Source organism: Toxotes jaculatrix, chromosome 16 (genome assembly GCF_017976425.1).
Source record: "Toxotes jaculatrix isolate fToxJac2 chromosome 16, fToxJac2.pri, whole genome shotgun sequence".
Taxonomy (NCBI): Eukaryota; Metazoa; Chordata; class Actinopteri; family Toxotidae; genus Toxotes; species Toxotes jaculatrix.
In genome coordinates, this window is record NC_054409.1 from 17,813,962 (window position 1) to 17,837,275 (window position 23,314).

The window sequence follows — 23,314 nt, forward strand, 5'->3', positions numbered from 1 at the left end:
TTGGTAGATGATCCATCCTGGTTCAGAACTCAGTATCTCTAAGGTTCGTATAAGGTTTGAGGTACAAAAATGAGGTAAACACTACTTTTGGAAAAAAAAAAAAAAGCAAGCCCATAGATAAGATCAGATATTTTTTGCTCTGTACAGCAAAATGTTTCAAACTCTTGGCCAATTAAAATTTCCTTTGTGCAGTTTTTCCTTTTCCTGCTTTCATAGCAACAAATGGGTAGAAATGTGCAACAGCTTCAGCCTCATTTCGACTGTTCTTCTGCAGAAATCTGCACATTTGTGGCACAAGTTCGCAAAACTTTGTTGTTGAAACCAGGGGAAAGTTCTCATAATTGTCATACATGGAGCAGAATATCATAATTACAGTGATCCTCCAAATATTCAAGAAGGGAATGCCTTTTATCCCCAACTGAATGCACCCTGTAGTTTAGAGGTAATACAACATTTTGACCACAGGGAGGCACTGTACCAGCACCACAACCTAGAACTCAATATTGTTCAGGGTTTTAGATTCTTCAAAATATACGAAGCACATCCATCTTATCCATGTGCTTCTGTTTCTATGTTAATTAATAATAATGGCAGTAAGTAGTAGTCTGTTATCAGATGTTCAGAACAGTATGGGCAGCAGATAGCATCACTTTAAAAGCCAAGCAGAAACATTAACTGGAGCTTGAATTATCACACAACTTTAATCTTCAATCTATAAAATAAGCAGCTATTTCATATCATTTGCTCAGTAACTTTGGTTACTGCACACTCTGTGAAGAGACTGATGCATTATGTAAATGCATAACTTAAGTGCACATAAACTACATTTATGTGTAAAGTCATACTTCGGTCGGTCTGTCAATTTAAGTCAATCATACTTTGTCATCAAAAAATGAAGCATGTTTATCAATTAGTAGAACGTTTAAACTGACCAAAGCAGTTTGTTTAACACTGGAAGCCATCCCTAATACTGTTACTGCACAAATAACACCAGTTTTCTATGAGCAGGGGAAACCGCAAAGAGACTGACTGATAAAAGCAGCAGTGATGAGAGTTTAACTGAACTGAAACATTGATGATCAGATTCCAGGTTAAGATTTCAGTGCAAATCTATCATTTCTCTTATACGTTCATCAACTCTGTTTCTATCATTAAATCTTTTGTGGTTTCCACAACTCACATGGTACGTCTCCACATTAATCATTTATATTATGCTGTATGCCCATAATGTGCTTCTAAAAACCACATCTGACACCAGGGAATACAATCTTGAGTCTGAAAAATGCTGATTAAGGCATTAGATTGAGTACATATTTCATGTTTGCAATCATGTCACCTCAAACTCCTTCTTCTTCTTCTTCATACCACCAAGCTTAAATTCTGCTTGTTTTCCTGTTATATTTACACACATTTAGAACATAATACACTGAGCAACATTTGACAGGGCACCACCTATTGCACATGGAATTTGTCTTGTTATTAAAAATCATGTTAGTTCAGCCTCAAGTGCTATTTTTAAATGTTGGCTCATCCTTCTTTCATTCCTTGTGCTTTCTCTGACATAACATTGTGCAGTATTATTCACCGAGTCCTAGCTGGAAAATCCACCAGGTGGCTCTGGGTCAGGGGACTGAGGGCTGTCCTGGTCCTCTGTGGGCAGCTGGACGCGCTGCTCATCCATGCGCTTGGCCTGCACCCTCTGTATTAGACTGAAGAAGTCTTCATCAGGCACTGTGGGGGCGTGTGGACCGGCCTCTGGCGGAGAGCACCGCTGGTCATCAATCCTGGAGGACTACAGTAGGAAAGATGAATTAGTTTAGAGTAGAGGAGGCAAATGTGACAGATACACAACACCACTGAAACCATGCCTGACATTTGGTAAAGAAAAAAGTTATAAAATTTTTGAGAATTGTGGCCTTACCTGGCACTTAATAAGCATGTTGAAGAAGTCATCACTGGGTTCTTGATGATCTCCTTCACCTACCAGGTGTCCCAGGTTGTTATGGGTAATCCTCAGGCCTGGAAGATTACCAACATTGACCCGCTGGTCATCAAGACGGCGGCTCTGAGAGCTAGCAATCAAATCAAACAGCTCCTCAGTCTGGGGCGAAGTGGTAATTGAGGGATCTATGAGAAAAGGAGAAGAGCCCAATGAGTGCAAATGTGTTCGATGCTCTCAGGTTTTGCAGGGATTGGTTTCCCACTGAATTTCACACATCTCATGTCTCAGAGTTTTCACATGGACTTCGGATGTCCTTAACATAGCTTGTAAAGATCTAAACTAAAGATCAACCGACCGATCATGTCGTTCAGGGACGGCATGGAGTTTGCAGCACCTTCTCCGTTGTCTCCGTTCTGTGGCTCATCAAGATGGCAGCGCTGGTCATCCATGCGGCTGCTTTGGAATTTGCTGAGGAGGTCAAAGAAGCAGTCTTCATCGGAGGGGTCACGGCCCAGCTTCTGAAACAAAAAAAACATGTTAGCGAAACACTGCACAAATAAACCAAGACCATCGCTCTTAACATCAACATACTCTCTGCTAATAATACAGATACTGACCCCTTTTCAAGGGCAGTTGCAACCAAGAACCCAGAACACTTTCATGTGAACCCCAAATGACAGGCACACAGAGAGGGCCTGAACAGAAACTGACAGGGCCAGTTTTTTGATGGCGCAAAGCCCCACCGATGTGGTAGTCCCTCGGCATGCTTGATGGCATGCTAGGGACCATGTGCAGGTCCAACCATGTGCAGGTGAAATAATGAAACTCAATGCCATTGTGAGTTGCATAATGAGGATTTTCAAGATGGCCAGCTTGAGGAGGAGAAAAATAATCTGATTAACTCACAAGGGATGGCCTTCCTGGAGAGACTACCTTGGCCTAGATACTGAAGGTGGAACAATATCATAAAATGACGTGTAAAAATAAACAACCTAATTACATTTAAGTAAAATAACTCACGTAGAGGTAACCTGTAAACGCAGATGGAAAAGGCAGATGCAGACAAAGATGTTCCACACAACTGTTGGAACCAACATTGTGACTATCAAATAACATGCAGCAAAATGACTGTTAAAGGCAGTATAAATTTCATGGCTATCAGTTAGATAAGCCATTAACAACATGGGGGGTAGGTTTGTTAGAAGTAGTTTTATACGGTTTTACAGAACTTACTGGAGTTATAAGAGGAATTATGCAGATAATAGTCAGATTTAGCTTTTCTGACAGCAGCAGTACACCAGTGACGATCAATGAGCAACTAATCAATGATGGAATCACTGAAAAGCCTAGCACCGTGACAGTGCAGGGCTTTTCACTCACAGTGTCGAGGGAGTGCTTTGTCTAATGTTTGTTCTGTGATAAAATCAAGAAGTGCTCCATCACACTGAGCTGAATGATGCTCTCTCGCCCAGTGTCAGTCTAGATATTGTGTTTAAGCTTTGCAACCGAGGTCGCTGATTTATGTATGGAAAATGTTTTAGCTACAAATACACTGAGCTAGCAGATGTGGAATTAATTGTGTTTGACCAGTGCAACTGAATTTTTTTATTAATCAGGCTGCGATGTGGTGAGGCTGAAAAAGAGCAACAACATTGAGCCAAAATAAAAATGAAGCCGCTGGCTTACTGAGAAATTATCTGGGAAACTACCAACAAAGGAAGTAAGAGTATTCAGATAATTCAAATAAAAGAAAAAAACAAAACAATATAATTTAAATCCAGAGCAGCAGGATTTGCAGAAACAGAAACATGCATTAAAAAACAACAGTAGGTCGAATTGTACTTCCTCCATCTTATCCTACAAATTTCATGGGCTTTGCTGCTTAGAAATGCCTGGGGTCTGTTCCAAGAAGCAGGTTTACAGAGATTTCTGGATAATAGGGGAAAAAAAATTCCCTCAAATCTGAAACATGGACTGTTGCTAAGAGATGAGTTAAAATGTCCATAATGAGTTGGGGCCCAAACTTTTAACCAATAAATTCTGTCACTTATTTTTCAACTAATTAAAATAAAGCTACCGCTGCTGAAATTGCTAGAAAATGGCAAATGGTCTAAGTATTGATAACTAAATGTCTTAAGAGTTTCTATAATACGATATTAAAAAATATACATATGAGAAATATAATTTTAAAAATATTCAAGAATTAATAAAAGAGATATAAGTCTCAAAGCTGGTTAACCAGAGCTGAAGTCAACAGAGGCAACAAAGATCGAAACAGGCTGATCGTGTCCTCATTATAAAAGCTTTTTGACTACACTTCCCTCCCCCACATTAACAAACCACCCACAGTAACAATGTGAGTGTCAACACTCACTACTAAAACTTCTTAAAACTTAGAACAATAGAAAGATATGACATCTTTAACACCAACTAGTGGATAAAGTTCAAATTACTTTGCCTTACAGCAAGATGTGAAGTAGGTCAGTGTCAGCAGACACCTGATTTCAGTCAGCTCTGCTCCAGCAATCTTTTCTTTTCTTTTCCACTGCAACTTTGGGATTAAAATCCCACCGTGGTTCAAAAAAACAAACGTTAAGAGTCAAAAATCTATAGATACAATACAAAGACAAGTACTGTAAATACACAATTCAATGTGTCAAAAAAATCTAAAGGAAAAGAAAGTTAGTAAGCTGTGCGACTCTTTGCACCAGGCTGTTATTCAAGCTGTAAAACATAAATGAAATCTTACCAACAGCACTTCTTCTTTGTCCTCTATCTATCCTACTCTCTCTCTCTCATGTCTCTCTGAGCTCTCTTTCCCCCTCGCTCTGTCTGCACGCCTCACTCACACCTCCTTCTCCCCTGCTTTCACCCACCACTTTACATCACTCTCTCTTTCTCTCTCTCTGTTCCCCTGCTGTACTCAACTCCCTCTAATTTCCTCTCCTCGTGTATCCCTCTATTTCAGCCTTCTTTTAATCTCCACCATCTACTCCCTCCTCTCCTGTCTTTCTCCCTCTTTCTGTGTCACACTCTCTCTCTCTCTCTCTCTCTCTCTCTCTCTCTCTCTCTCTCTCTCTCTCTCTCTCTCTCTCTCTCTCGCGCTTTCTCTCTGCGGCTCTCCTGCAGGCCATTTTTGTCCCGTTCACTCACTGTGGGAAAACAACTCATTATGGGAAGCAGAGGGGGCTGACCCTGTGGGGAGGGTAGTGGTTCTGTGATCAAGGTCACATTATCAGGAGTGAGGGAGAGCTGGGAGTTGGATATGAAGGGGGGCAAAGGGGAGAAAGGGGGGTGTAAAGATGGGTACAGCTATGAGTCAATTGCATGCCAGCATTGGCAGCCAGCAGGGATCAACTACCCGAAAGTAGTGCTAACCACCAGAATTAAATTCCTCAAAAACTCACGACAAAGCTATTTAATATACCATTCATTCACTGATTTAAACTAACATTCACATTAAAAAGCCTGCATGTGTTATTTAATGCTCTTTGCGGCTGTGACTTATAACAGTTTCTGTCCTGTGTCCTTGGCCCTATGGTCTCCTTGTGGCTCTCCTCACTTCCCTTTCTGTATTGTCCAATTAATCAAGCAGGCCACAGGGACCGAGCAAGCCAGAGAGGGACATGTGAGGACAATGACAGAAAGACAAGAGGGAGAAAGAGAGTGAGAGAAGTAGGGAATGTCTATGTGTAAAAGGTGGGTCTTTTATTAGATTATATCACTGTGGGGCTTACTATGTTTTCACATGAGCTATTTATTATAGGAGAAAAATGGAGCAAAATTTAAAAGACAGCATTAAATTACAGCTTTTTCCTTATAATATTTAAAATGCTAGGACTAAATAGCTCCACACTGAAATGCAAGAACAGTGCTGTTTCTTTATTTCCATGTCTTGGTGAGGATGCTGACTTTTTGGCTCAAACAGGCAGCTTTTAGCTTCAGCTGCTTTCTAAGAAATAACAATGCGAGTGTGAACTTAATTATGATAATCAAACTTCCTCATCATTTGATGGTTTCACAAAGTTGGCGCACTATTTAGTTTCTGTCCGACCCTGAAGATGCAGGATTTCTCTCTGATTTGCCCAAGTTCACAGACACACAACTGGGTTTAAAAGATCAACAGATTTGAAAAAAGGGTACGCTACGTTGTCATCAGGATTACCAACATTTAGTTTTGGATGCTATTTCCAGTCCCTTGTGATGAGCTATCATCATGCAGCCCAGTAATTTTCTCTCTTTTCTAGGATGTCAGCCTCCTGATTACAACAATTAGCATCGTCACAGAAACAAGGCATGATTAAGTGCTGTGGGGACACTGAATTTTAGAGATACAACAGCTGTGAAAAGGGATCTTTATTAAGAATCTAGTTCACAGCAAATGGATCCCTATTGGCATTTAGTAGAGAAGATACCTTTACACTGTAGCTGACATCTTACATCATATCATAAAACCTCGTGGGAAATTAAAAGGAATTTAAGGAAATTAAATCTTCCTCTAATTTCTCTCATCGTCTCTTTAAAACTGAAGCCCTGAAGACATGTTGGACAGGGGGATGAGGAACGGAAAAAGGAGAAAACTGAATTCAGCAGTCAGCATTTCACATCCCCTTTATACTTTAAACCCAGCTTTTCTCAGGTGGGCTCTCAGTGATTGAATGCAAATGCTATCATATCTTAGGTTTCGACAGAATATGAAGTAGCGGTGGCCATTATTACACGTTTCAGTGTAATGTTTAGTAGTTGACATGAATATAAAATTATTAACTTGGTTATTCTTTGTCAAACCTTTAAAGCAATAATTGATACCACTCTTCCATCTGTGAGGAGCTGGTTAGCTTAGCTTAGCATTAAGACTGGAGTCAGGGGGAAACAATTAGCCTGGCTCAGCACTGAGGTAAGCTTATAGCCGGCATCACATGAATAACACTGTGGCACATTGCATCTGAGTGAAAACTAAAATAGGCAGTAAAGATAACGCCACTCACTGGCACTGGAGGCGGGACTTGCACAGTGATGTCATCAGTGTCTATGGGAGAGTCCAGCCACGGCCTTTCATCTGATGACTGACTGTCGGGATAGCCTTTCCTTTTACCAGGCTGTGAAAGCTGACTCTTGGATCTCCTGGGTATGCTTTCCAAGTCTTGGTTCTCACCATTCTGCAGTAAAAGACCATATTGTTAGTGAGGGATTGATAACTGTCTGGGGAGAGGTGTGGGGATCACATTTACAGGCACATTCCTCTCTGGAGTCTTGTGCTGAAATGTGAGGAAGAGAAATCACCTTATCTGAGGAGTACTTCCACAGTTCTACACTGTCCATGCTGTTTCTCTTGGTGAATTTGGGTCTTGCTCCTATAAAAAAAACAGACAAGTAAATAAATATAACATCACATGACATTAAAATATCTCACAACTTTAGAATCTCTCATACAGTTTACTCTAAAACCACTTCATAAGCTGATTCAAGACTGCAAGGCACTCTTTGTTTGTCTTGTTTCTGCAGCAGTCCGTAATGTCAGTAGTGGTCCCGTGATGTTCGCTGTGGCTATGAGGTTTAGGCAGACAACTGGGCAAACAATCTGAATAAGAGTCTGTTTGCCAGCTCTGCACCAGAGAGGGAAATATAGCACATGGGTGTGAGTTTCTGCCTGGAGAAGGGTTCATGAAAGCAAACATCACACAAAAGCCAGGCTGATTGTACAGATAAAGGCTGTACAGTTCCTCCATGCTTCATTTAATGAGTTTTGAAATCTTCTCAGCTATGTAAGTTGGTGGATCATTTGATGGGAATCTATAATAATCAACAGTTATTTGAGGATAATGCTGAAAACAGACGGTGTTTTAGAAACAAACCATCTTCCTGAGGCTGGAAGTAAAACAAGACTCTTTAGAGTACCCCATAAATACACATATCCCTTTGCTCTCTTTCACATTTAGTTCAGACATAACACAGACACTGTTTATCTGTTATGTCTGTCTCACCTTGTGTTAGTTTTACATTTAATATGGCCACCTTGTGTACACATATGGTATTCGGAGCTCTCTCAAGCCCAAATACACTATTTTTGTCAAACACAGAAGTTAAAAGAGTAGAATCTACTTTATTAAAAATAGTCAAAGTCAATTACCTGTTAAAAATTAATAAATAAACCCCATTTACTAAACCCCTAGGTAAAAATTCTATACTATTTAAGCAATTTCCAAGAGTGACCGTTATTTTTTGTTCCCATTTCTTGAAGATGGGAGGGCAAGTATAACCTCAAGACAACTTCCCCTAACCACAGTTTGCAGAGTGCAAACAGACAGGTTCAAATACACATCAAAACACACACACAGAGTTGGGCTTATTTCATCTGCCGCACCCTTTCCTTTGCCTTACCTCCTCCCCTCCTCCCCTTACCTCCTCACAAAATGCAAGAATTGTTTTTTACTAAAGAACAAATACTTTGACTCTGTTCGACATTTTGGGAAATATGCTTATCTGCTTTCTCGCAGAGAGATAGATGAGATGATCGACACCACTCTAACGTCCTTTAAATACAGAGCTACAGCCAGCAGCCAGCCAGATAAGCACAAAGACTGGAAACAGCTCGAAACAGCTATCTGCCAGCCAGCGCCTCCAAGGCTCACTTAATAAAACACTAATACCTCACCCAAAAGGTAGAAAGAACTTTATGAGTAACCTTGCATCTCAAACTCTGAACTGGAAGGTGAAAGGTCACTCTCATTGACCCCCAGAGCCTCCATCAGCTGCTCCACGTTCATTCTGGCTGTCAGTTCCCCATTTCTGTCTCCAATCTGAGGAAGAAAAAAGACAGGGACATGAAGGAAAACAAATGAGGCCAAATGCAAGATTTAACTTTACCACAGATGACTTTTTTTTTTAAATTACTGTGTTTGTGAAATGTCTCACTTCTTTAGAGATGTCCAGGTGCTTTCGGGCATAGTGGAGAGCTTGTTTGTGGTTCCCTAAAGACACGTATGCATTTCCCAGACTCCAGCAAGCACGGCCCTCACCAACCCTATTAAGGCATGAGCGTATGCACAAATTTGAAAAACTACTCCTATGCTTATGCATGTTTTTGTGTCTGCATCAGATACTGTTTATACTCACTGTACCTATCAGTAAGCTCCTGGGCAATGTAGAGGTGCTTCAGGTGGTAGTCTATGGCCCTCTCATACTGCTGCAAAAGAGTGTAGGTGTTTCCCAGGCTGTAACAGGCCTGAGCCTCCATCACCTGGTCCCTCAACTGCCTGGATAGTTGCAAAGTTTTTCTAGAGACAGAGAATCAGAGGAATGAATAAAGTGAGTAAAGCAAAAAAAATGAAGACACAGAGGGTAACAAAGGCAGAGGGTTTTGTTATGGGCAAAAGGGTGGATGAATGTAGATAATTAAGAAAAAAATGAAATGGCTGGAAAAAACTATTCTGAGAGTATTTTTACTTTCTGTATTTTATAGTACATGTCATGCATAAGAATCATATTTTTAATATTCAATTTTGTACTTCAGTCACATTTTAACTTTTACAGAAATTGGTTCACTTCATCTTCCCTCCACTAGATGTCAGACTTCCCTCTTTCCTCACCTGTAGTACTCTGTGGCTGTGTTGAACTGGCCCAGGAATATCAGGGCATTGCCTAGGTTACTGTAGGCTCGCCGTTCTGCTGCTTTGTCCCCAAATTCTTTGGCAATGGATAATCGCTGTGAACGACAGAGCAGCAAGGTCAAGTCAAAATAACACAATCTATTCATTCTGCTTCTTAATGAGCAGGTATGTTCAACCAAATTCTCATTTATGGCCTTTCTTAGACATTGTTTTTTTTTGTTTTTGTCTCAGTGTAAAGGCAAAAGCTCAAGTTGCAAGCTCTGCTGAGCACATTATTTCATGACCAGAGGTGTGGCTGCAGCAGTGGTGCATCAAATCAGCTCCTCTAATTCCCTTTATAAGATGTGTGCCCCTCTCTGTGGCACACTGATAGATTTGTAATGGAGAAGAGTGGAGAGACCAGCTTCTCCCATGAGGAAACAAGTGGTTTACAATGGAGAGTGACAGGAAACATGAGGAGAGAGAGCTTGAAGCCATACTTACTACCGATTCACCAAGGAACCAATTTCCTCCCTGTTTTTTTTCCTATGAGAGGCTATCAATCTCTGCACACTGTGTGTTGGTGCAGCGTGAGATGGATCGTGATCCACTTAAAAACTCACAGAGGTGAAATTTGCTTGAAAAAAAGCTGGAAGGGGAAGCAGCACTAGCTATCTTACATTAGCACTACACAAGAAAATAGCGCACATTTTAATCAGACACTATATTGTATTTACTCTCTATCCCTGTCCTTGCACTCCCTGCCAGCTATGCTGCATTTCTTTTATGCGATATTTGTATTACATCAGACTATTATACAAAAATGGATTCAGTGAAATGACAGCAATCAATACTTTCTGAGAAAGAGGTCAGTTCCTCCTTCTCTCTCACACTGATCTGTTGAAGCGCATTGGTGAGTCTTGCTATTTTGCATGTAAAATTTTAGCCAGACTGAAGCCTGTGCAAGGCAAACTAGGTAAAATCTTTTCTCAACATGGAGCAAATGCATACAACCTGCTCCTTTACTGAAATCAACTGCCGTCTTGTATCCAAAATCCCCATCGTGTGATCGAACATCTTTAATCACAAACTAAATAACCACTTGTATTTAGTGGTAACAAGTAGTTATCACTAAATCAAATTTTGTGGTAACCACTTGTTTGCTTCGGGGCTCCTTGTGACAGAAGCACAAAAAAGAGGGTGAACAGGAAGACATGTAGGCATTCAGGCTGCTACAAAGCTGATGCAAGGACGCCGCTCTGTTCTGTCACAACAACACCGCCCCGCTGATAACTCTGTGTATGCCCTGCAGCAGTATGAACACGATGCTGGTAAACATTCTGGATTTCTCACCTGTCGGTGGAACTTGATTGCTTCGACAAAATTCCCCAGCAGATAGTGGGTGTTGCCCAGGTTCCCGTAGGCCCTCCCCTGAGCAGCTCGGTCGCCAAGTTCTTTGACCAAACACAGGTTCATCCTACAGAGGACACACACCAGTTTAGTACCAGTACATAAATGACATGGTTGACAGATGGTTAGCATTTATGTTAAATATTTTAATCATTGTACTTGTCCATCCCGTAATCTATTTAATTTAATCAATGCATCAATCTTGACATTAGAGAGCACGCTAAACTGACACTATGTGAAGTCAACATCTTTTAAATGTGACCAGTACAACTGTATTGGTCGACATGATTTAGACGAAAATGTTTACAGTAACTCGAGATGAACTTGAATGCCAGAAGAGAAGCCCTACTATGAAGTTTAAAGAAAGAATTCAGATAATGGTGTGGAGACATAATATGTGTTGAACATTTTTTAAGACAAACAAATTCTTTACGAAAGGCTGCTCTCCAACCAGACTGAGCAGTCCAAGGACAAATCTGACAAGACTGCAGAGTTCTGTGGCTACAAGGGAAGATGTGGTCAAAAGAAAAGCAATTCAGCATTTCATACTCAAACTGGGCCATGAGACAGATTAGCCTGAGAGAGCCACTTTTACCAGTTGCAAACATGAGCCTGGAATTCACCAGAAGACATATGAAACACAGAGAATAGAAGGGTAAGTTATTCTGTGGTCTGGTGAAAATAAATTGAAATCTTCAGCAACAATGTAAAGTGACATTCTGTTGAAAACTGATAAAACTTATCGTCAGATCTCACAGACTCCTAGCTGTGAAGTATGACAGTGGCAACATGCCGCTGAGTTGTTAAGCACCAGGGAAGGAGAAGACTGTGAGAATAAAGGGAACAATGAATAAGGGGAAAGTCAAGTAAATGGTGTTCTGCTATGACTGTGCAAGTTATGGGAATCGGGCAGTTTATTTTGATCTGTATGAAATTGGCCATACAGCTGAATCAAGTACAAAATTGTTAAAGTGAGATGCAGCAAAGACTGGGACCGAAATATGAGTTAAAATCTGAGTAAATATGCAGGTAAGAATTGCAGGACAACACAAATCCACATTTGCTAGGCAGCCACAGATGTATTCAAGAACAGCTGAAGGTGTAATAACCACCAGAGATGAGTCAACATAGGGATCAAAGAAGCAACTCATGCAAATTTAAACTGGCATAAGTAGCTACTACAGTTTAAATAGGTCTAATGCTGTTTTCTGCATTAAATCTGTTGCGTGTGTCCTTCACACTGACACCTGTACATACTCGTAAAAGCCGGTAGCCCTTTGCAGTGTGTCCCTGACATCAGGAGGAAGGTCCCCTGGTTCCTGGGTGCAGCCCCACAACTGCTGTTTACCCTTCGCATGAAACACATTCCCTATGTTATACAGTGCTCTGGCCTCTCCAACCTGCAGCCAGAAAATAAAGAGATACAGAGAATAAACAGAGAAAAACAAATCAAAAAGAATACAAGATCGCTCAGTGTATGTGTCTGTCAAGTATAAAGTCTGATTTATTAATGTATTTATTTTATTCTACTGATTTTCTTTCCCAGAATACTTTTGAGGACTTTAAGGGAGATCCTATTGAAACAAACAAAAATAAATCATGCATGTTACCTTGTCACCCTGCTCTTGAGAAATATCCAGATGTCTTTGACAGCACACAACAGCCTCGTCAAAGCGCCCCAGAACTTTTAATGTGTTGCCAAGGTTTCCGCTGGCTTTTCCTTCTCCAATTCTGTCTCCTATTGTTCTGAGAAAGCCAAAAAAAAAAAAAACATTTTGTGGTGGTTTTTCTTTTTCGTATTATAATCAGAAGGGCAGTTTTTCTATGTTAATGTTCATTTAGTTAAACAACAGCCATTAAAGTGCTGTAACAAGATTTAATTGGGAGATACTGTACAAGTATATTTTTAATTGGATGCTTACTTCCTAGGACCAGGTCCCAGTGGTCCTGGTGAGACTGTAATGTAACAAGGTAAATCTCCCCAGGGCGTTTAATCGCTTCCCTGCTGAAATACCAGCTGCATTGACTGCAGGGGACCGGATTACTCATGCAAGCTAAATATCCAGCTGGTTGTTGTTGACTGTTACTATATGAAAGTCCCCTCACTTTTTTCTTGGAATTTTCATTGACTGACTAAAGGTCAGCATAATAAAATCCTTGATGTTTCCTATGCACCTGATAAAGTAAACAAAATCTGGAACAGAAGAATCATTAGCATATCATTCCTGCATACTGGTAAACGGCTCTCCTTCACAAATGAGTTGACTGTAGTGATATGATAATTATTACCCAGATTCAAAGCTTTATTTACTGGTCTAAATTATTATTATAATAAAATTATTAAATTGTATAAATTAAATATAATCAAAACACAAATACGACAATTCCTTTTGCTGCAGTCACGGATGTATCAAACAGTTAAAACTGTTTTTTGGTCAGCTATGTAGACTGTCTTCAGCTCAGCCGCATGAAAACCCTTTGACAGCTCATAATTATCAATAAATAAATCTTTTACAAAAAAAGCACCTACAGGCTAATCACTGGGTTGGTCACAGTTTATATTAATTCAATTCGCCTATGTATAATTTCCCTTGGTTTTGAGATGATCCTGTAATCTGTTTTAGTGCCTATGTACCAATTTTAGTATGGGTTTCATCTGGTCTGGAATGCTGGGATACATAAATCACTCTTTTCTCCAAGGCTGGGAACACAGCTGATCACTATTGAGGGTGAACAAATAACAGATTATCTTTTTCCCCAGTCTTGTTTTTAGCTGCTGTTGAAGGGTGAGGTGCTCACCTGGCCAAGGTAAGGTCGTGTTTGTGGTACTCTAAGGCTTTGCCATACTCCTTGAGGTAGAAGTAGGCATTGCCCAGCTGGCTATAGATGGCACTGAGGGTCTTCAGGTCTTCTGTGCCGACCTGTACGGCTGCCTCAAAAAACGCTGTCCCCCCTTTAAAGTCTCCAGCCTTGCACAGCCGCTCTCCTTCCAAGGCCAACTCCAAGCAAGACGCTTCCATCCTAAATGTTGCACACACAGGTTTACACACATAAAGACACAGAAAACTGTATTAACATATGGGCACTGTCAGAGAAAGAACAGTGTACAGTAATATATCTACTCGCTACAGTAGTAGAGCAACTTCTTCTTAGGGTGAGGAACAAACTGGCAGTATCACCATGGCAACACGGTCTATAGCCATATCTGTGGACTGTTGCCTTAGCAACTGAGTCTAAGCTCTAAGATGAGCACCTTGAAAAGGTGTTGCACTTGTCGCTCATTATTGCTCATATCAGCCTGTTTTTTTAGTCAGATTTATAAAGACGTACAGTTTTCTTGCATTATCAGTTGGCTATCTCAAGCCGATAAAGCTGATTGCCTTCCCACACTTGTTATAGTAATGCTTTCAGTGAAAAAATATTACAGAAAGTCATTTGCCAATGCCATGCATAGTCCAAGTAAACAAAAAAGGGGGGAAAATAATAAATTAATTGACGTTGTCACAGTCCTGTGACATCACCTGTAGATCAAGAGATTAAGTGTGTCTCTGATATGATAGAAGCCACATGTTACAGAAATAACTGTTGAAACTGAACTGTTGGTAAGTGAAGAGGAGCCTTCCCACCATCTTCTACAATGCCTGGGTTACCATGGCAACTGCTCAACGATCAATGATGCTAACGTGGGGAATGTGAAAGAGGTGTTGACTTTGTGTCTACTGACAAGTTCCTTATTTTTGAAAGGACATTTTTCAAATTTTAAATTATTTGATTGAAATTGTTTTTAATAATTTGGAAAGTGAGCATCTTACAGATGCATGGTGCTGTGTAGAAAAGGAATAGATCGACTGTTTCTGGGATGTGCATGTGTGTGTGTGTACGCAATGATGAGAAACGTGATGTGAATCATTTAGGTCCTTTAAAATCAATTTGGCCACATTGAGTGCAGTCACAACAAGTACAACAAGGCCTCATCAGTGAGTTGTCTCCAGAAAGTATACACCTCAGATTCATTGTATAATCCAGGATAAACTTAAGACCGGCCAATCTGGTTGTAGCTCCAAATTCCAGATAAGGTACTAAAATGTAGAGTTAAGCAAGGATTATCCTTGAATCTAATCAGTTTTACTAAAGGCATCACTAAAAAGGTATAGCAAAGAGATGTATGCCACGTTGATGTCTGTATTCTATAGCCCTACCTCCTGTCCTGCTTGGAATCAGTGTGGTTCACAAAGGTGGTTTGCAAGCAACAAAATTAACACAGAATTGGTTCTTCTTAGTGCTCTGGCCGTACCTGTGTTTTTGCTTGGTTCGTGTTTTGTCCACATACACCTGTAGCTCCAAGTTCAAAGGCCTTAGCATAGCCTGAGGTCGGGGTCCGCGGTGGACCAGTCTACACACAGCTCTCTCTGCCCCGGTCAGAGGACAAGGTTCAGATGCCATGAGGGTAAAGGTTAACAAGAGCTAGCTATGTCAAAAACTTTGAGAAATGAACAAGTCTTTACATAGAGACTGCAGTTCATTCAAGCAGTGTACGTATCACCGATAATACACTGCTGAGAGTTTTAGTGAAATCAACTCATTCCAATACCAAAATATGTCCATATGAGCTCTATATTGTCCACTGAATAACTCCAACAGAATCCACAATGTCAGCAACATTGCTTCAGACCTGGACAAATTCCAGCTGGAAGTTCTACACACAGTCCAAGACCAGCCAAGAATCACATCTGCTTTTCAAGTCCTCAAGAACGTTCCAAAAACCAAATGGTGGACTCTCCTCTCCCAAAGCCGAGACAGTAAGGCGGGAATTGTAGAAAATTCCACGAAAGAGCAGTTCCAGTTGCAAATGTGTTTCTTAGCATAAACATGTTGATTAAAAGTCTAGAGGTGGCATGTTTCACTCATCCAAACGGATTTAGTCAAAAGGTTGAGACGTCTAATGCTGTTACGTCATTCAGTTCTTATTATTCCCAAAAGACGTGTTCTCTCTTTTGGTCCTCTTCAACCTGTCCTCTGCTGTCACCCATTGTTGTGCCATGCCATTATGAGCCACATTTCAAAGGAGGGAAGGTGCAGGGAACATTTTGGGTGTGAGCAGGGGGACATTCAGTGACGACAAAGCAAATGCAATGCTTCTAAGCTTGACCGGTGCCCCAATGAGCGACGGAGAGGAAGGATGAGAGAGAATTGCTAATCCAGTAACCTGCACCTCCTTGGTAGAGACCACACAGCACAGTGAGTGGCCCAGACTAATCCAACTATCTGCTGACACCAGCAGAAAGATTATTAGGTCACCAAGCCAAGATAAATAAGACTGTGAGTGTAGAGGAGATAAGGCTATAAATGACAAGACTACACATTACATTCCCTAAAATATTCCCTAAAATTTATAGATGATTGATCTTCAGGTTATTTGTTTAACTTGGTTAAAACCTTTAAATATTAAATGTGATATTTTATGCTTAGTAGAAACCACTATTTTGCCTGTTTTTAGATATATCCTTGTGTCAGTCAGCTGTTGTGACAGACAGCACTCTCACCTCCTTCCACTCTGTACCACAGTTACCCCTTTGACCACTAGGGGCCTTTTTCACAGCAGACATTTTGAGTTGTCACTAGGAGAAAAAACACAGGTGTTGATAATTAACATTAACAATATAGTGTTAGCCCCAGTAAGCCACAACAGTGAAGCAGCATGAGCAATACCAGGACCCTGAAACTGGAGCAGGTAAATGGACTTCAGCCATCATTAACTTTATTATTTGTGTCTGTGCTTTTCTGTCTGGTGTTCTATGAAAAAGGTCTTTTCTTTCCTTTGTTGCTTATATCACTCTCTAGGAGTGGGCGATATGAGAAAAAACCATCTGCGCCTATATCTGAAAGTCTATATTGTGGTATTGATATATGTTGTGATATTGTACATTTTCATGTGTAATCAGCTGAGAAGCTGTTAATGGGTTAAATAACCAGACAGATCTGTCTGTTGACAGCTATTTTCACAGAATCCAAAATAATCACTTTGACAAGTAAAGGTACTTCACCACACTGACGCAAAAATCCTAATAATAATAATAATAATAATAATAATAATAATAATAATAATAATAATAAAAGAAATATTGCCATTTAACAGTCCAGCTCATCATGGCCCACAATGGTCTAATACAGACATTTTAAAGGAACAGACCCTGAACATAGAAATTACCAAACTGCCTTCCTTGTCATAACAAACGAACCATGCTGTTGTTGGGCAAACATAACCACGCCCTGTGGCCAAAAATACTCCTTTAACATGTGAAAGTCATCACTGTGGAGGACAGAGCTGGTTACCACAGCAGATAACAATCAATGAAAATGTCTAAGGTCATCTCATTGGCATTAAACAAATGGGCTTAACAGCAGCAACTGTTTTTATGGGGGAAACTCTACAGCTCTGAAATTCCTCAGCAGGAACGAATGGAGGGAATACAGGGTGGAGGTACTGTTTAATAAGAAGATGATGAAATGTTTCGATCTAACAGGGTTAGAAATTTAGCATCTATCCAGTCAACGGTGAATGCTGAGGCTTTGCAGGGACATGCAGTGTCTTTGTGGAAGCACGACAGTGCTTGGGAGTAAAGTTTGGGAAGGTAGCTACAGAGGTGCTGTTACAGTTTAAGGAAAGAGGAGGAGGGCGTAAGGACACGGAGTCGAGCTGCAGATGGCGATGGGGCCTCTGTGAATTGTAAAACCCTGCATTGTAAAAACAGTTTGTGGAAAACGGGTGTAGCCTTAAGAAGGCCAGGCGACATGGTTTAAAAAACTGTGAAGTTAGAGGCCTATATATCATCACTCATCTTGATCAAAGAGTGTAAATGAAAAGTACTACAGGAGGGTTAAACGGCAGACATGAGGAGGGTAAAAAGATTGAGAAAAAGGCATTTATGGACATGCAAGAAAAAGGACAAAGCAAAGAGACAAAAAAAATGAAAGACAACAAAAGGATTAGTCTCCATGAGATGATTTTCACAAAGTGACTTTCATTCTTGCCATCTTTGTGGTCGGTGGAAGAATGAGTCTGTGCGGCACAGTCTGCCTTTCTCTCCTCTGATTACCACTCTAATTGGTCTGTTTGGGAGACACTCATCCCATAATAGCCTGCCTGTGGTCTAAGAGAGACAGTGTCCCAGTGCCGTTACCATGGCAGCACAGAGTACATGTAACATATTGGGCAGGTTTCAGGGAGTAAGTTCGGAAGGTCGAAGTGAGGTTTGTGTGTAAGCTGAACTGTGCCATGTCTCAGGTTTGTCCTTTCAGTGGGAAAAAAAAACATTGTGAACAATGAGCCTTTGTCAAATCATGAATCACAAATCTTTAAATTGTATAAATTGTTGGTATAAATATGTCAAGATCAAGCTTTTCTACCATCAAAAGGTTATATTGTAAACTTTAACTGAAATAAAGAGGCAAACTTAAGGTTAGGATTTGGTTTGGGCAGCAAAATTTTATTAAGTAAGTTAGGGGAACAGACAAGTAGCAGATACACATTTAGCTGAACATATGAACAGATACCTCCAGTGTCATGTTTCAGATTTTCATAATAAGTTGTGAAAAAAATCCTTTTTGAAAAAGCTTGTGAAATATAAGCTAGCTCAGACGTAATATCCGACTCTGATCCACCACACCTTCCACCTCCTGCACCATCTTTCATTATGTTTTTATGAATTAAAATCCAGTCAAACTCCATTTGGCACACACTCCTACCATGACTGTGCAACGACCTTGACTAATATTCAAACAATGAGCGTTTGAGCCAACAGTCTAAAGCAAACTTGTTCCAGGTCCAGATTCACTGAACCAACCTTTAAGTGATCAAAACAGTGTCTCAACTAGCATAATATACCCATGACCAGAAGTGCACAAACTAAAATCAGCATTAGTCTCTGGTTTGTGATATTTAAGCCTCTGCACAATACATTTACTGTAACTGTGTGTCATTCTGATCCCTCACTTTCACCACTGTGTAACAAGCTCTCCGTCAAACTGCAGACTTTCCAAAGGCAGAACATATTTCAATAAAAGTGCACCTGTATGTTTGATTTGTTTTAATTTTATTAATGTGATGTCTCCACCTCTGAAGTACAAATCAATACCCCAAATTACTGTCTAGTAGATTAGTCAGGGGAGCAAAAATAATCCATAAAGGCATGTAAACTATAATAAATAGTACAATTTAGCATCATAATTAATGTTAAGATTTGAACCACAATCTGAATATAAGATCTGACCCAATACCTTTTATTTCTACATAAAAATAGGCAAAAATTTATTTCACAGTTTTTACTCGGCGCTCTTCCTTTATTCATAGATCCATCTTCCATGTTCAGAGTTCTACACTACTGTTCCCATGAGTCTTGGCATAGCTAAGAAACTCTGCACTCAGCGTGGTAATCCAGCCATAATTACAGAGTGCCACAGCTAGTTGTCAGGGAAACCAAAGAGAAACGCTCTAGGAATGTTTTTTCCTCTTGCAGTGCATGTCTCTCTCAGTTAGAGCAGAGCTGTTTCTTCTTTTGTCTGTCTTGTAAAATTGCATTTTCATTCTCCGCGATTCTGTTTCCCTTAACTCTTAACCTTGCTGTCAGTGGCAATATTAATGGGCCAGTTATTATCTAATATGGTCCTAGAAAATACTGAGAGAAAATAAAACTAAAGACTATCACTTCAGATTTTTGTGATTTTCAGAGCTTTGTCATTTAAAATTTTGACTATGAGATTCAAAGTGGCTACCTGTTGCCTGACACTGTTTTCATTTCACTAGACAGAATGACTGTAGAAAGGTCATGTATAGACTTTATCTGTTTGTAAAACAGAGGAAAAGCAATCACAGAGGGTAGATCTGGCCATATGATCATAGCCAGCACTGTGACTCACGTTTGTGTATTTATCTTTGTCTGTGTTTAAGTTTGTGTGTGTGTGTGTGTGTGTGTGTGTGTGTGTATGTGTGTGTGTGTGTGTTTTTGCCAGGGACATGACAACCTTGCAGGGCTTATGAATGTCACTTCACAACTCAACAGTTATTAACATTCCCAGCAGAATGCTCTGTGTCACAGACACTGGGCTTAAAATGAAGGTGGGGGTTGGTGTAATGTCACAACACGGTTTTACTCAAAAACACAGAGTGAAATTCTGTTCTGTTAAATTGAATCAATTTTCAGCATAGCAAGTGTGTTTGCTTTAAGGATATTACACGATTACAACCAGTATATGTCCCACAGTCCCCACAAATGGAGCAGCAAGCTGTTAACTTGTACTACATCACCTTGACTTTGACTTGAAGCTTTTCTCTAAAATCATTCATTTTGAAAATGCTACCATGTAGTTATTAGTTAATCCATCTAATAACTGTTTTATCTGACTTATTCTATTTGACTGATGACAAAAATGTGAAAGCCTCTAATCAATTCAGTGTTATAACAGATTAGTAATTCTTATAGTGCCAAAATACAAAGCGGTGATGCTTCATACTCACAAGTTTGACCAAAGTCTGATCAGTTGTGTTTGAGATATGACACAAACAACAGGTGAAACTGCCCAACAGTTTGATAGTTGATTAATCATGCCTAGTTTTGATTTTGGCTTCTCAAAAGTGAGAATTTGATTCTTTGCGTTGACATTTATGATAACAAACTTTAGGTCAGCCTTAGATTAATTTTCATCTGTTGTATATGTTTTGTCAAAAGTGAAAAGGATATTCAACTACTGATAGTACTCAGTGAGGACTGGCACTGACAGACAGTTAAAAGTTCAATTTACAAACTGTTTAATATCATGTAAATAGAACAAAACTACAGATAGTAGTGAGACAAGACAGAAAATTTGCAAATGAGGGGGAACCTGGTTATCACACACAAACCAAGTATGCAAACATGAGGTAAAAGTGGTAACTTTTTTTTTTTTTCTCCTCAGTGCCTGTGTATGTGTAAATGTTTCCTCCCTGTGACCTCCTGTCATCACCCTGAACATATGGTGAGATCTTGCACCCACATTGTGCGTTTAAACCAGAGCCATGTGCACTGTCAAACGTGTCCAACCTGTGGGCACCAGGCTCCCCCTGCTCTATCCCTCCTACGTCCACATCTTATGAGGCTCCTCTCAGTCTGTACATTCCAGCCACAGCAGCTCAATGACCCGAGCCAGGAATGAGGCTTGGAACCGGGCTCTGGCTGCAACTGTGGCTGGGTCTTGGGTCTTTAAATCACTGAAAGCTGGCTGGTCAAGTTCTCCCCTGCCTAGCTCCTCCTCAGTTAGCGAAGCCCTGAGCTGGCAGCCTCTGTTGCTCTCCCTTCTTTCTTCTCTCCCTTCAGCCGCTCCCTTTTTTTCCCCCCCTTCTTTTTCCAAACAAACATGCTACGATGCTGACACCCCCCCAAGCGCCCATCCGCTCCCCGTGTTCGCCGACGTCCTCCCCTAATGTTCCTACCTGGAGTGCAGCCTCTTGCTGGCCAGATCCTGGTCCACACCGTTAGCAGCCGACTGAGCCATAGAACCGCTGCTTATCTGCCTGCCTCCTAGCTCGCTTCCTCCCGCTATGAGGCCCCTTCACAATGATTTCCTCCAGAGGCGGCTACCGTTTTCGTCTTTCTTGAGCCTCTCCAGTTCTCTGTCCCTCCCTCCCTCCCTCTCTCCCTCTCCCTCTCTCTCTCGCTCTCTCCCGTTCTTCACCACTCTCGCTTTCTCTCCCTTTCGTCTTCCCTCATTCAGCACAGTAATGGCAGCTGCTGAGGAAGTGAGGTATTGTGCAAATAAACCATAAAAACACACAGCCCCTCCCCTGAAATCACGTCACGTACTGGGGAGTTGCTTATGTGTGCGACCATTGAACTTGCTGCTGCTACAAAAAGGGCAAACTGGGTTTTTCACATTTAACAATACGTTTCGCGCACAGATACTCAAACAGCAGTGTTTTATTGTCGGTGCTACAACTCTCTGCCTGTTCTCCTAAATGTCTGAAGTTTTTTTTCCTCTCTCTTTAGAGAGAAAAACTGCGTTTCGCGGTCCTCTATGGCTGAAGGTTTCTAGCCTGTTATATTTCACCTGCACGCAGCACTGATGTCACAGAGTCCCGGAGTGCACCTGTGCGTCACTGCAGAGGTGCACTTTACACATCAGGGGCCACAGCCAGGGCAAGCCCAGTTAATCCAAGTCCAACTAGAATGGTACTCGGTAGACAGCATAACCCTACTCAGCGTCAAAAAACATGCACCAGACTTAAGAGAAAAGAAAGCATTTTTGTTTGTTTGTTTTGTTTTGTTTTTTGTAATCTTGCTGGCAAATATCAGACGAGACAAAACATATCCTCCTTGGCAGAGTTAATTAATCCCTCATCGTTGTCCTCAACGGAAATTGTGGCTCAGCCCACTATTACTTGTTCATTAAATGTTGAATGACTGTGTTATTATTATTATTATTATTTTTTTTTTTTTTTTCAAATCCTGGATTCAGGTCTTTAATACGTTTCTGTAACATTAAATATTCATGACAACAATGAGCATTAATCACAGTTAAAGTTTGGAAAAAATATAATTATCCATTAATTGCTTACCACTGTAAGGAGTGGGTCTCGCCCAGGGAGTAATTCAACGTAGAACCGCCGCTGCTTGTCAGACCCCATCAACTAGAATAAGAAGCTGATTACAAAAACAGATTTTCAGGGTTTTTTTTTAAAGGTGTAAATGTATTGCCAGTACTGTTAATCCCAGTGAGAATCAACCAGCCAGTCACTCTGTGCTGCTTTCAGACACTTTATGTTTTGTTTGTCTGGTCCGTCAGAAGTCACCTTAGCCTCAGGCCTAGTCTCTCCCTCCTTCCCCCTGAATGTTGGCAAACGGTTCCCAGCTCATTCACACAAATCAGCTGCACTGAAAACTACCTGAGGGTCAGTTATATAACAAGCCAAAGAGAAACAAGGTTCCTCACAAGACCCTTCAATTTACCTGACAATCCTGAGCTTTCCAGTAATGCCTCCAGCTATCTGCACCTGTATCATCTTGTCAGATGAGTGTTAATACTCACTCCAATCTCAGTATCACATACAGTAAATGGTAATTTACTGTATATGTTCATTTCTAACATTTCCTCATACATTTGATTTATAAGAATACGCCTTATAATATATGGTGCATGTTTTAATTATCAGCATGTTTGTCTTGTTTTGTCTGTGACTTAAGAGGTCTCTGCAGTACCTGAGGTTTACCATAAGATGGCAGCAATGTACTAGTGAATGACAAGGCTAAAGGAACTAGATCTGTTTTTGTAGTCCCTTGTGTTTCTGACACAACAATATGACCGCCAAACAATAAAATACTACCTTTACAATTCCTATTATGTT

General features: G+C 40.6%; 1 protein-coding gene across 1 annotated transcript; it reads right to left on the minus strand.

Moving 5' to 3' along the window:
* Nucleotides 1–50: 50 nt before the first annotated feature.
* gpsm1b (G protein signaling modulator 1b) lies at nucleotides 51–21,604 on the minus strand. The gene is made up of 14 exons (XM_041058981.1): nucleotides 21,407–21,604; nucleotides 13,741–13,962; nucleotides 12,552–12,687; nucleotides 12,199–12,341; nucleotides 10,885–11,008; nucleotides 9,532–9,647; nucleotides 9,064–9,219; nucleotides 8,858–8,966; nucleotides 8,628–8,742; nucleotides 7,226–7,296; nucleotides 6,931–7,101; nucleotides 2,298–2,460; nucleotides 1,922–2,127; nucleotides 51–1,792 (listed from the first exon to the last, which is right to left on the minus strand). Exons 1-14 carry the CDS (start codon nucleotides 21,466–21,468, stop codon nucleotides 1,592–1,594), a joined length of 1,995 nt encoding a protein of 664 aa, XP_040914915.1. The 5' UTR covers nucleotides 21,469–21,604; the 3' UTR covers nucleotides 51–1,591.
* Nucleotides 21,605–23,314: the final 1,710 nt, after the last annotated feature.